At 38.4% G+C, this 13,413-nt stretch overlaps 1 protein-coding gene across 3 annotated transcripts in view; it reads right to left on the bottom strand.

Moving 5' to 3' along the window:
- Positions 1–13,413, bottom strand: part of SNCAIP (synuclein alpha interacting protein) — a 92,129-nt gene that overhangs the window by 15,880 nt on the left and 62,836 nt on the right. For 2 of the 3 annotated variants that reach the window (XM_027652603.1, XM_027652606.1), the window contains exons 6-8: positions 10,320–10,433; positions 5,484–5,609; positions 973–1,142 (exon numbers count right to left, since the gene is read on the bottom strand). In XM_027652603.1, the coding sequence (XP_027508404.1) occupies positions 973–1,142; positions 5,484–5,609; positions 10,320–10,433 (410 nt within the window). The remainder of the gene's footprint in view (positions 1–972; positions 1,143–5,483; positions 5,610–10,319; positions 10,434–13,413) is intronic. The other variant, XM_027652604.1, reaches the window with a different exon arrangement.

Genomic DNA, 13,413 nt, shown 5'->3' with positions numbered 1-13,413 from the left:
CCCTTTTTCTCCACTTTCCCATGTGCTCTAGTGTCGGTCTTTAACAGTCTGCAGTCCATTCAGGAAATCACCAGTGTGGACTTATCCATGGGCTGTAGTCCTTTCGAGCAAAGAGTAGCCCCTCATCTGTTCTCACTGAGGCCACTCTACAGCTTCCCTACTAGCAAAGTATTATAATTTATACCCAGTAAAATCAGCTACATGCTGCTCGCATAAAATGATACGGTCTTCTCTAAACATGGGATTATCAGAAGTCAGTTTCATGGACTGTGATAGCTGACAAGGTCTTGATCACATATCTAAATTGGAACAATGTTACATCAGTGTTGATGGTTTCTAAGAGTTTTATGATCCTATTGACATGGTAAGTCACAGTAACTGCACCTACAACTAAAGAAAGCAATTGCAAAAATTTGTGTTTCAAAATAACAGGTTCTTTAAAGAATGTTTAATAAAAATCACACTAAAATATTAAAACCAGTTCATATGAAGGACAAACAGAACAGGATATGTTTCCTCTGTAGCCGTTGTGGGCTTTGGTGACCTTCCAAGTCCAAAAAAACCCCTCCAACTACTATTTCTACTCTTCCTCCCAACATCAACACCCAGCACTGTAAGTGGGAAGACTGTATACAAAAGCATGCTATGTGAACAGAAACCATGACCAGTAATGATGTGATCCCAAGGTATGCAAAGGGAAAGGAAGTGGACTGCTTCATATATACCTTTTTCATTTCTCGTTCCTTTCATCTATGTTCACAGTAAACTGCCACAAAGAAAACAGCTGAAAAATTGAGCTGCTAAAGGTGAAAGGGCAAATACTTGAGAGTAGGAAAGAGCAGAGGAATAAAGTAGAAATATGACTTGAAAATGTCACATATATAAAGCAGAAAACAGACACTGTGAATAAATTGAATATGAAGTAGAGTATTGTTTTAAGATCAATCACTCTGCTAACAATGAAACACTTACTCCTTCAGCTGCTTAGTTAGCTTGACAACCTGAGAGGCCAATGACATACACGTCTCCACAACTACTAAGTAGCGGGAACACATGGTATGCCCCTGTCGCTCAGCACTTTGTGAGGGTTTCTCTCCCACGTGGTTTTGCATGGTGACATTTGCTCCATATTCAACCAACGTCTGTAAAAACATAAAAGGGAACAGTGACATCTCTAAGTATAAGTCTCTGCTATGACTTCTAATCATCACAAGAATGGCTGGATGCAAAACACTCCTGAATAAAATGCCTGAAAATGTTACTCTGAGCCAGTAATTTTTAAAATTCAGTCACTGACAAGTCTGTATGCGGCTTGTACTCAAACCACATACCACTAGAATCTACCCCTTAGTGCAACAATAACATAGAAGAGCGAGCCGTGGTTCAGAAGAGCTATAAAAATACTATATTATTTCTTCCTCTCCCCTTACACTTCTACTCAATTAATTTATTTTCTGCTCATTTGTTTACACAGCATAGTACCACTTGTAGCATTCATAAAGTGAGTGGGATCATCAAATGAAAACAGAGGACTTTCATTAGGTCACCTATTAATTCTCTCCTGCACCACAGTAATAATGCATTACAGAAAATGGTGATAACTTTACACATAGAAGACCTAGAAAAGAAGACACAGGCAAGTGCAATTCAAAGGACATCAGTTCTAGATAACATCAGGGTCCAGAGCAGTGTGCCAGTCAGTTTATAGTGGGTGGTGATGAGTGTAATGGTTTACCAGGTCTAGTAGCTGTTCTTGGGACCTCCACACCCTTAGAATCTTTTGGGAATGTCACTGCTACGGTATTTGCTGACTCCTTTTGTGGTTTACCTCTCAGTTTCTTACCACAGCAGAATCCCTACATTTAAAACACTCAGTAGAGCAGTCTCAGTGTCCTGGTTCCTTAGCTAAGTGATGTTTGGATATGAAAGACAGGGCAGATACTTTAGGTCAGACAGGCAAAAATTTCTTATTGCAGAAAAAGATCTGCACAATGATTTTATCAATCTGGTGGGAGTTTTGGTTTCTTAATGATGAAAGAAGTCTCACTGCTTTGCACTTGCTTGGCTAATCCCTATTTTCTCTTGAAGACATACTGAAATATGGGTCAGTTTTTAGTCCGTAAGAAAAATTATGCCTTATATTCTGATGTATACCCCGTGTTACTCACAGTACTATCAGAGAAGATTAGCTTGTTGCTGAAGAACCATCTGGGTTGTGAGCATGACATTTGAGTTACTTTGGGACTTGAATACAGAGCATTCTAAGAGCATAAGAACTTCTGTAAGGTTGACTTAAGACACACAATAACTGAAGCAAGAATTGAGGCCAAGTCTTCACTCCTTATAATCTGTTTGTGATAATCAGTGTTACACAGTATTTGGATTACTGAAGAACATAGAATAGGACCTAAATGTTCTCAGCAATGCTCTGACACACACTGATCATAGAACTCAGGAAAATTTCTGAGCAACATCATAATACATCCAAAAACTACAGCTTATTAACATTATAGATAAACATGCAGAAGAGCTGAGTTCTTGCTTGAGTTATCCAAGCAGAGCTGGTAAGCCACTGATGATTAGAGTGATCTTCTGAACACAAACAGCAGGCACAGAGATCTGAGAAAGAAGAATGCTGGTCTGCCTGGTCTGCTAAAACCACACAGAAAGGAAACTTATGAACACTCTTGCATGGGTATCTCATGGGTTTAATTTATCAAGAAAGAAAATAAGGCAGGGAGAGTTATGACCTTGCAGAAAGTAATCTTATAGTTAGGAATATGATAGCAGTGTCATTTGCTCATAAACATGGTGAATGAGAGCTCCAGGGAATCACTGAAAGACTGTGACTCTCCATTTTTATGCTGCTGCTTATAATTTCCTTGTCTCCTCATTGACTTCTTTCTTCTTACCAGATTATTCACTGTACATTGTTTTAAATTAGATTATAAGCTTATTGAGCAGAGGGCTTATTTTGTTTCACAGCACTACAAAATATCAACTACACTTAAGACTGTGAGGTGTTAGTGAAGTGACATTACTAACATTGCATATTTTTATCATCATTAAATATTTTCATGACTTATTTCTCATGGCTTCAACACAAAGCACTTGCTGATTTGTATATTTATCTAAAATATAATAATCCTAAGAATTCTAAGGCATTTATTAAGGTTCATCCCTCACAGGAAAAAAAGGGCTAGTCCGTTTTTGGTTTATTTTTATTCATGAGAACAGCCTGTAGATGTCACCACTCTGTTCAAAATCATCTACACTCACTTCTTTTTCAAATGCATTGTACATCTCAGTGAGGCACTGCTGAGATAGCAACCCTAAACACACACTGCATAGCAACCCTAAGTACACCCTCTACCACAATGGTGCTCCCTGATAGTAAATCATAAACATTTCTTCTATCCATTTTTTCCTATCTGATCATAGTCATTGTCTACAGTACAATAATAAAACCACTAGATGCATATGGATGTGATGACTTGTTTACGTTATTCTCATACAAGTTTCTACAATGTCTATTCCTCTCACCTTAAAAAAAAAAAAAGACACACCACCTTAATGAGAAAATGCAGAGATAGTCATGTCCTCCAAATCTATTTCATTGTTTTCTTTTCAAGTCTATTCATTCAGCTCAGCTATGACCTGTTTTTCTTTTTTATTATGTGAGACTCTCAAACTGGCTTTTATGGAGTTATGTCTTCTCTGTGTCCAGATCTATAAATAGATTGCTATATTAATAATAATAATAATCATCATCATCATCATCAGCAGCAGCAGCAGCAGCAGCAGCAGTAGCAGCTCTGCAACTTATTACAGACTAGCGGTATTTCTTTTAGGGTTGGACTAATACAAATCTTCTGTACTTGCAGTGTCCTAAAAGTTTATGTGGATCAGTTCATATGTGGTAACAGGACTAGTATGTTCACTGATATATATCTGAGTCTTTTGACTCTGAGAATTACTGCTCCTTTTTAGACATGTCCTCCTCCCTGATGTGGGAGAGAACTTTAATTTTTATTTTTTGCCTTTCTGCCAAATGGTTATTTACTCTTTTATCTGTTCTTCTCCAGTGAGTAATTTGTTTATCAAATACCTTTCTGCAATTTCCTGGAATAATTTTATTATTATTTCTTCTCCAAATAGTTTTCACTCAAAGTGGTCACAACACAAATATGGAAATGTACTCCTGTGACTAGTGGCTCTAGCAAATTTGATGGACAGGGAGTATGTCTGCAATTCAACACAAAGTTAAGTTGCTTCAGCTTCAAGCATTTACCAGCAGTCCTGATCAGCAAGGGAGGTCCCTATGACTGGAAGTTGCCAAATGTGGCACCCATCTATAAGAAGGGTGGGAAACAGGATCCAGGGAACCATAGGCCTGTCAGTGCAACCTCAGTGCCAAGGAAGTTCATGGAGTAGATTGTCTTGACTGTCATCATGCAACAAGTACGGGACAACCAGGGGATCTTGCCCAGTCAATATGAGTTTATGAAAGCAGGTCCTACTTGACAGACCTGATCTTCTGTGACAAAGGGATGAGTAAAAGGTTGTGCATGACATCTACCCAGACTTTAGTAAAACATTTGACACTGTTTTCCAGAGCATTCTCCTGGAGAAACTGGCTTCCCATGGTATGAGTGGGTATGGCACTTGAACACATGGTTTAATGTGGTGGTGGTGCCAGTTTGACGGTTGGACTTGAGGATCTTAAAGGTCTTTTCCAACCTTAATGATTTTCTGGTTCTATGATTCTATGACCTAGCCATCCAGTTTAACCCTGTGACTTTTTTTGGTATGTCTGCATTGAACATGGGTACTGGACAGAGGTATCCAAACTGGTTTATTCAGATCTGGCTCCCAGAAGTATTGTAGATGTGTAAGCCTTTTCAGCCAGATAAATTACCATTTTTAGCATCTCTATAAAACAGAACTATATTGCTTTCAGTGGTCAAGATGATTCCCTGAGAATTAGTTAGAAATTAGCATCACTCTACATTGTTTAGCACAGATTCATTCAAAGATGACAAATCTGAAAAGGATGGCTTACTCAAGGTGTAAATCCTTCAACAAACTTATCTGTTACACTTCTAAGCTGGAGAGCTACAACTACTCAATGAGAAAAGAAACAAAAGGAAAATATCAGAACAGTAAGAAGAGTACACATACCTGCACTGTCTGCCCTTCTGTAACACAAAAACATACACACTAGATGCTTATGTATAAATAATATAATCATGCTTTCATCTTGCAATACATTTATTTTAGACTTGCAACAGCATAATTGAGAATAGAATAAAAAACTTGGAGCATTTCAGTATTCCAGGCTGACTCCTACGGGTCTAAAATTCGTCCTTCTAGTACATTTTAACATACCAATAATTATTCCCACTTAGATCTCCCATAATAAGTTTTGGTTGCTGTCATTCAAGCTTGATGTTTAGAGGTGTCTGATATAACTATCACTCTACCTGTATGCATCCTAGATAGCCATGTTGAGCAGCTATGTGAACAGCAGTATTTCCATCCTGGTCAACTTCATCCAATGAAATCCCTTGTTCTTGCATAAACTGAAGAAGCCATAGAAGGATTTTCTCCTAGGGGAAGGAGGAAAGAAATGTCACAAAAGATAAGAAATAACAGAAAGCTAAATTATATACTAGAGGAATACTGGTATTGCCATCTGTTACTATTACTATCCATTAATTCAATGTTTTCAGTGTCTCTTAACTTTGTAGGACTTAGTGCATCATGGGTCTCTAGTTTGGGGGTTTTTTGTTGGTGGGTTCTTTTCCCCAAAGGAAATAAGCTGAAATACTTTATTTTATAAAAAGATATAATAGGAAAAATATGAGTGCTGTAACACATTCTGAGAAATTGTACACAAAGAGCATGCCTGCCTCTGTGTTGGTGATGAAATATGGGGCAGAACAACACACATATCAATCTGAAAATCAGCTTGTGAAATTTGGTCAAAGTTTACAAGCCTCTTTGGAAAATTAAAACAGCAGTATGCTTAGATCACAGAGCTGAGCAGTTGGATTCTTCAAATCTCTAGCTGCTTCCCAGCTCTGGGTGGTTGTGCTAGAGGAGAAGCAACACAACTAAACACAGGAAATCTTGCTAGCCTAAGATCTCAGTGTATTGACTAATGGGTCATTTGTATGTCCTGCATGTTGGGAAAGATGGGGAGACTTGGACTCCAAAAACTTGCAAGTGAAAGTCTGGAAGTCAAAACTGAGGTACGAACTTAATTTTTTAAAAATGTCACTTTTTCTCTGTGTGTATATAGTTGTAATACACATTTATCTGGATATCCTTTTCTAACAATGGTTAGCTCATAAAAGTGTACGAAGCTTATTTCATATCTTATTTTCCCCAGCAGGTTTATTTGGAAAAAATTTCTTCTCTCCAGGAACTTTCCATGCCTCTCCAGATTAAATTTCATTTTGCCTTACCGAATATGAATCATATTGAAAATCTAGAATAAATCTATAGATCATACAGAAAAGTGAGATCCATTAAAGGATAGCTGACTACAGCTTTATTCCCAGTTTTTGCACCTAAATAGCTGAAAGAACAAATAACCTCCTAGCTTGAAATTCTTTTCTGTAAACATGTATTTTTTAGTATCTTCCATTTATATCAATCGTGCAATACTAACACAAGCTGTAGATCAAAAGGGCTGTGTGGATTCTAGTGTTGTTGAGGCAAGTGCAGACTTAACCTGCAGCACCTCAGTAGCTTCAGTGACGCATATGTGGGTCTGTAAAAGCAAAGTGTATCTAAATAAAACAGTATTGGAAGCATGTAGAGGACTCTGAGTAGGAAAGAGGTACAAAAGAAAAAGAATAAAAATGAGGAAAGAAAATTCTAGAAAGGCTGGGTATAAAATGATTTTTTTTGTATAAAACTACCACATCGTCTGTATTTACGACTATCTGTGCACCAAGAGATCACAGGCACAAAGTCATAGTCCTACTCGAACTGATTGTGTTTCTCTCAAATGAGTACATTTCTTAGCAAATTTATCCTTGACCAAAAAAACCCCAAGAAAACAAATATTTTTTTCACATACAACTAGGGAAAATGAAAACATCATACATCAAAATATACCACATATCACTATACTAACACTCAGGTTGCAAGAAAAGTGTTCCCCAGAGAAGGTTCACAGTCATCAATGCAATCTATTCAGACAAAATGAAGGATAATAAGAAAATTGTTGAGATGAAGACAATGGAAAATAATAACTTTTCTGTTATTTTACAACAGTAATTGACAAATACTAATGAATTATTCAGTATACCTGGTATTTTTAATTCCTACTATGATCTTATGTTGTAGCAGTCACTAACATCCCTCTGGCATATTCTAGACCTACAATGATTCAAACACACCTATAAAAAGATTCTGGGAAAATTTGGGACAGGTTGCAGACTTTGGTTTCATCAGCTGGCTTTTGGAGAAGAAAGTACAACTAACAAAGACCATTTAAATCATTACATGGTCAACAAAGGCAAGGATTAGCATGGTGAAGAGAACTGACTCTACAGCTACCCTAGCCCCATCACTTGATATTAATTAAATAAGCTGTCCTTCCAGTATCCGTTCACAGCAGAAGAGTGGGAGTCAGTGAAAACAACATATTACCCTTGGAAAAATGACATTAGATAGGCAGGCAAACATCCTGAGGTGTAAAATAAGGTATTTTTTTAGGCATCTGTGTATCTGAATGTCATATACTGCTTTCCACTGTGCTCTCCAGCACTGTATTAGCATCAGCTTGTGCATGGGATCCCTTCTAGGTCCTCAGTCATGCTTTAGGTTGTTTCCCCAGTGTCCCCCTAGATTTTCTGGAGCTCAGAAGCCACAAAACTCTAGCATTTCCCACCCTCCACCTCTTACCTTTGCAGTCCATTCTACCACAAAACCTCTGTTGGAAAGAAACTGGAGCCCTGTGAAACTCTTAGTCAGAACTAAGACAATAGGTACCTAGGACTGCACCAGCATCTTCCTGTGACATGGTGATTGTGCCAGGCACGTCATATGCTGTGTACCCGTGACTTATGCCCAGCATGAAGAGGCCTGTCAACAATCATGGTTTCTTCTTGCATAATCTCATGCTTAAAGAAACCCTTGCTAAGAGGTGTGCTGACTAGGCTACACATTGACTTTAAGCTTTTGTGCTCTTCCGTCAGATTGACTTATGTAGTCCCTCTCTCACTGGAAAAATATAAGACTGCTGACATGTCTTTGGAGTCAGGCCATGACACCAAAACCATGTGGTTTGATGACCTTTAACATAGGAGCTTTGCTATGAACTCCGCTTTGCTGCCCATTCTAAATCATAATTGTTGAAGAAAATATGGTGTGCCTAAAATGCCTGGGGAAACAATGGATGGACTGACTCTTTTACAAAATGATTCAATAGCAGGTCTTCCTTGTAAAAATATTATTCTTGTAACTCTGCCAAGACCAGTGTTTACACGGATTATCTCCTGTGTAAGTAATGGTAAAATAAATTAAAGCTTCAAGGATAGTGCCAACTAAGCATTAAAATTTCTCAAAGTTTTTTTTTTCTTAACACAGTTGGGTAATATAGTCTGGCATTCCTTCAGCTCCAACATTCCCTCATGTTTGCAGATTGTTTATGGAATATGAAAAAAAAGATAACTGACATTACATGTGAATTTTTTTTGGCATTCAGCTAACTAAAAATTTGGCAGCAATTTATATATCACCTTTTCAAATTTCATTGGTGGCTGATTGTAGCTGGCGTTTCTCAACCAGCAGAGCTTCTGTTCTGCTTTGAAAAGAATCTAGATAAAGTGTGTCAGATCTGTTTCTGGCAGTAGACTGCATAGCTCACTGAAAAAACCCAAAGCTTCAATGGATTTAGTTTATATAAATATCTTTAGAGATGAAGATAAAATTAGGCTAATCAAGTGAAGATATGGATTTAAGTTCACATACAACTTTCTCTTTCAAACTTTTTCTTCCCAGTAGCAAGCACGCTTTTCTTGAATCAGTTCTGATCTGGCTCACAGCTTCCCTATATTCAGTGCTGCGTTTACAGGCCAAACTTGGAAAGCAGGACACAATCAATCTGTATATCTGGCAGGGTCCTAACTTGCACCAGTAACATCTGCATAGTAGGTGAGCGGAGAAAAAGCAAAGGAAGTCTTTGCATAGCATGAAAACAGGGAAATTTGTGTGCTTATGGAAACAGCAGGACAAAGGGTAGACTTCCAGCTCCATAGCCTTACAAACCTGCTTCTTTCTTTCCCCTACAGTAAATTCGTGCTTGGAGAGTAGCAGTTAACAGCAGAAATAGCCACAATAATTGTATGGCATTGAATGAGACAATCACACTTGCACAGGAAAGAATGATTTTCTTAGTAGTTATATTTTGCTTGTTCTCTCTCAATAAGATTAAAACACATTAGCACAAAACCAGTGGGATTTGGTGTCCCTGCCCATGGTAGGAGTGTTGGAACCAGATGATTTTTAAGGTCCCCACTATTCCATGATTCTATGATTTATTTTTAATGTCTGTTGAAGAAAGTCTGGGACAAAGTTGTCCATCTGTCAAAGACATTAAAGAAGAATAATCAATCATTATTCCTTGCACAGTAGATCCTGGAGAAGGTCCTTTGAAGAGGGGTTATTGCATGGTCTACTTAGGAAAAAACAGACTTTGTGGGAAGAGAATGTAGTATAATTAAGTGGCATATATGTTCCTCCAGACGTTAGCAAAGCACTAGAATGCTGTACTTCAGTGGTTTCTTTTTATTATATTTATAGATAAGTTAGGTGTGAAACAGGATTGATTTACAACATATTTATGTATGTAGTGCTCAATAAAAGTGGCTAGAGCCAGACAGATGATGTTCAAGTTTCACCACACTTCATTTCCAATATGCTGAATTCTTAAATTACCACAATTTGCAAAGTTTTTTTGAGAACAGTCTCTCCTGAAAAGATAATATGAACTATCCCAATATATTTGTTGCTTAGCTAATCTTCCTAGATGTTCTTGGTTGGCCTAACATGCCAGTTAATCTTCTCCTAGCCATCAGTCAAAGCTAAAACAAACAAACAAACAAACAAACAAACAAACAAACAACTTAAGAGAGAAAACACTGAAAAAAATGACACAGATTAAGTAAGGAAAGATTTTGCTATATTTGATCTAATTCAGAACACCTGCAATTAAAAGCCACAGAATGATACACATGCTTTAAATTAAAATTATTATATGAGCATCTAAATAATCTCTTTGAAAAAGTAAATGAAAGTCATACCTGGCCATAGCAACCTGCATAATGAATAAGGCTTGGGTGGTCTTTTGAGCAACTGAGTTCTGCAATAGCTTCTGTTTCGCTCACCATCCATCGAACACACTCCAGCTGACCATTCTAAACAAGTAAAAAAAATTTAAATTCCAGCTGTTTCCATCCTAAACACATCTATTAAATAGGGAAATGCTTATCAAAATTATTAAAAAGTGATGAATTTCCTGTTCTATAAAGACACGTTCTTTTGTCTGCTTTTACATTACATGCTTTCATCTGGCTGTCCTGGACCAAGTACAGTTTGGCAATTGATTATAGTGAAAGGGGCAATGTGAAAGTGTCAGTCTAATAGGATTGTGGTACCACAATAGGTACCACAGTCTGGTACCTACTCTCAGATTGTTCAGAGAGAAACCATAGTTCTGTTTCCATCACTTGTACAGCAAGGTTCAATGACAAAATGAGATTATTTGCTGGAGTAGAATGAAGAATCTACCTAGAAACTCAAGTTTTCACTGAACACCAATTAAATGCATGCCTCTTAAATTATTCTTACATATGTAGTAGCTGAATGCCTAAATCTCATGAATTAGGACCTCTGCCCAACAGGCACTCTACAAACACAAATTAAGGAGATAGTTCTTCACCTGAACACCTTTTACAGCCTCGTCTCAAGATTCTCAAGCTGCTATGCACACTCCTAGTAGTTTGCAAGTTACTATGAAGTAGGATGTAGATACTGTGGACACATTAACATTTTCTTCGCAGCACGCTCGCAGCCCAGTGTAAAAGCAAGAATTTTGTCAGCTGCTCTTCCTGCAGCCCCTTTTCAGCAACAGTATGTTGGTAAATGCAGTTTGGCATGACATATGTTGTGGCCTGCTCTTACTGAAGTTTTTCAACTCATATGTTCATAAAGGTTTATATTCTAAAGGATAGCTGAGACAAGAATTTCAGTTGCTCAGTCAAAACCTCACAAAGATCAACATACATAACAGAAAAAAATGGTTTGTGCGCATAAGATAGATAAAGCAATAAACAGAAAGAAATAAATATTCATTTCAAGTTTCAATTTTATTTTATAAAAGCACAGAAAAGAATGTAGCGCATGTTCACCTATATAAAATGATGGAAAAAATAAATATTGAAATAAAATTAATTTTATATCTCTTATTCCTCCCATATGTAATGTATGCACACAATACAAAAATACACACTATTTTACTTTACTTACTTTATTTGTCTCAATTTCAGCAATGAAGTAAAACTATGAAGCTACTTGTATTCTTTTTATCACACTAGAAAAATCCTCCTTCTCATATCTGGGTTCATTATTAGTAAGTATGAATAACTAATAATTTTTTATTTTGTTTTCCTTTGTATCACAACTGAATAAAATATTTTTGTATTTTTAAAATTAAAGAATTAATAAAATTAAGTACCTGCTAAAGTAACATGATTTTGCTAATGTGGAAAGGATTTCTCCAGAATTAGTTAAAATAAACTATCAGTATCAAATTTGACATCCACAACTCCACGGGCCCTGACTGGATGCACCCACAAGTGCTGAGAGAGCTGGCAGACACCATAGTGATAATCCAAAAACTGGGGAGATCAGGAGAGGTGCCCGAGGACTGTAAGAAACCAAATGTCATCCAGTCATCAAAAACAGCAAGAAGGAAGACCTAGGGTACTACAGTCCAGTTGGCCTCACCTCAATCCCTGGAAAGGTGATGGAATGACTCATACTGGAGGCCATCTCTAGGCATGTGAAAGACAAAAATTTGATCAGAAGTAGTCCGTATGGATTCACTAAAGGAAAATCATTCTTGACCAACCTGATTGCCTTCTACAATGGGACAACTGGATGGATAGATGAAGAGAGGGCAGTGGATGTTGTCTACCTCAACTTCAGCAAGGCTTTCGACACTGTCTCACAACATCCTCACAGGCAAACTCAGAAAGCACAGGCTGGATGAGTGGATGGTGAGGTGGATTAAGAACTGGCTCATAGTGGGTCTCAGAAGGTTCTGATGTAACTAGCAGTGTCACTATGGAGCCCAGTATTGTTTAACATATCCCTCAATGACCTGGACGAAGGGGCAGATGCCTCATCAGCAAGTTTGCTGATGACACAAAGCTAGAAGGAGCGCCCGATACCCCAGAGGACTGTGCAGCCCTTCAGGAGGACCTGGATAGGTTAGAGGTGTGGGCAGTGCAGAACCTTCTGAAATTCAGTGAAGGCACATGCAGGTCCTGCACCTGGGGAAGAATAACCCCACCATATAGGCTGGTAGCCGATCTCTGGGAAAGCAACTCTGCGGAGAAGTACCTGGGGGTCCTGGTGGACAACAAGCTCTCCATGAGCCAGCAGTGTCCTCATGGCCAGGAAGGCCAATACTATCCTGGGATGCAATGGGAAGGGCAATGTCAGAAGATGGAGGGAGGTGATCCTGCCCCTCTACTCAGCCCTAGTGAGGCCACGTCTGGAGTGCTGTGTCCAGTTCTGAGCTCCTCTGTACAAGAGAGAATGGAGCTCCTGGGGTGGGTCCAGCAGAGAGCTATGATGATTATTAGGTGGTGATTAGGGGACTGGAGCCCCTCTCATAGGACAGGATGAGGGAGCAGGGCCTGTTTAGCCAGAAGAAAAAAGAACTGAGAGGGGGCTTCATAAATGTCTCTAAGTACCTGCAGGGAGGGTCCCGACAGGATGGAGCCAGGCTCTTCTCAGTGGTGCCAAGCAATAGGATGAGAGGCAACGGGCAAAAACTGGAACACAGAAAGTTCCACCTGAACAATGTGGAATATCTTTGCTGTGAGGGTGACTGAGCACTGGAACAGGCTGCCCAGAGAGAGGTTATGGAGTCTCCTCTGTGGATATATTCAAAACACAGGAGCAGGGAAGTTGGATTAGGTGACCTCCAGTGGTCCCTTGTAACCTTAAATATTCTCTGATTCAGTGATTCTGTAATATAACAGTGTGATTGGCCACAACATTCCACTCCATTTTCTGGCTCTAGCTCATAGTTAGAGGTCAGAAAGAGGTCTGGAAGCAAAATAATTAGTTTTCATTAATTCATTCCTTATTGGGATATGTTATCAT

Source organism: Corapipo altera, unplaced genomic scaffold, assembly GCF_003945725.1.
Source record: "Corapipo altera isolate COAL_440 unplaced genomic scaffold, ASM394572v1 61286, whole genome shotgun sequence".
In the NCBI taxonomy this organism is placed as follows: Eukaryota; Metazoa; Chordata; class Aves; order Passeriformes; family Pipridae; genus Corapipo; species Corapipo altera.
Note: the sequence above shows the minus strand (reverse complement) of the source record. Positions and strands in the feature narration are given on the sequence as shown.